Genomic DNA, 712 nt, shown 5'->3' with positions numbered 1-712 from the left:
TATATATATATATATATATATATATATATATATATATATATATATATATGTATTACCTTGTTCTATGGCGGCAAAGATATGTTGTTTAACTTCGTTTTGTTTTGATAGAAAGAGAGGATCTGCTGCAGCTGCATGCAAAAATTTTAGTAGTTTATGTGGGGAGAGACAGAGAGAAGCAGCACGAGAAGAGACAGATAGAGAAGAAGAGACAAAAGAAAAAGAAGAAGAGACAGAAGGAGATAAGGGGACAGCAGATGGGGGAGAAGAGGAGACAGAAGGAGACAAAAAAGAAAAAGAAAAAGAAGGAGGAGATAGAAAAGAAGAAGAAAAAAAAGAAGAAAGAAAAGAAGAAGAAGAAGAAGAAGGAGAGGAGACAGAAAAAGAAGGAGACAGAAAAGAAGAAGAAGAGACAGAAGGAGAAGGAGACAGAGACAAAAAAGAAGAAGAAGAAGGAGAAGGAGACAGAGACAAAAAAGAAGAAGGAGAAGAAAAGACAGATGGAGAAGGAGAAGAAGAGACAGAAGAAGAAGAGACAGAAGAAGAGACAGAAGAAGAAGGAGACAGAGACAAAAGAGAAGGAGAAGAGACAGAAGGAGAAGAAGAGACAGAAGGAGACGAAGAAGAGACAGAAGAAGAAGAGACAGAAGAAGAAGAAGAAGGGAAAATTGCTTCCTTTAAAGCACCCCGTAAACCTGAAAAAGAAAAAAAAAAT

At 36.5% G+C, this 712-nt stretch overlaps 1 protein-coding gene across 1 annotated transcript in view; it reads left to right on the top strand.

The window, feature by feature from the left end:
• Window positions 1-254: 254 nt before the first annotated feature.
• Window positions 255-712, top strand: part of EMH_0073280 (uncharacterized protein) — a gene marked incomplete at both ends in the record, with an annotated part of 976 nt that continues 518 nt past the window's right edge. The window contains one exon of the mRNA XM_013499313.1: window positions 255-686. Coding sequence (XP_013354767.1) covers window positions 255-686 — 432 coding nt within the window. The remainder of the gene's footprint in view (window positions 687-712) is intronic.

Source organism: Eimeria mitis, genomic scaffold, assembly GCF_000499745.2.
Source record: "Eimeria mitis Houghton genomic scaffold, Emh_scaff4203, whole genome shotgun sequence".
Taxonomy (NCBI): Eukaryota; Apicomplexa; class Conoidasida; order Eucoccidiorida; family Eimeriidae; genus Eimeria; species Eimeria mitis.
The sequence above is the reverse complement of the archived record's forward strand: the minus strand, read 5'-3'. Positions and strand labels throughout refer to the sequence as shown.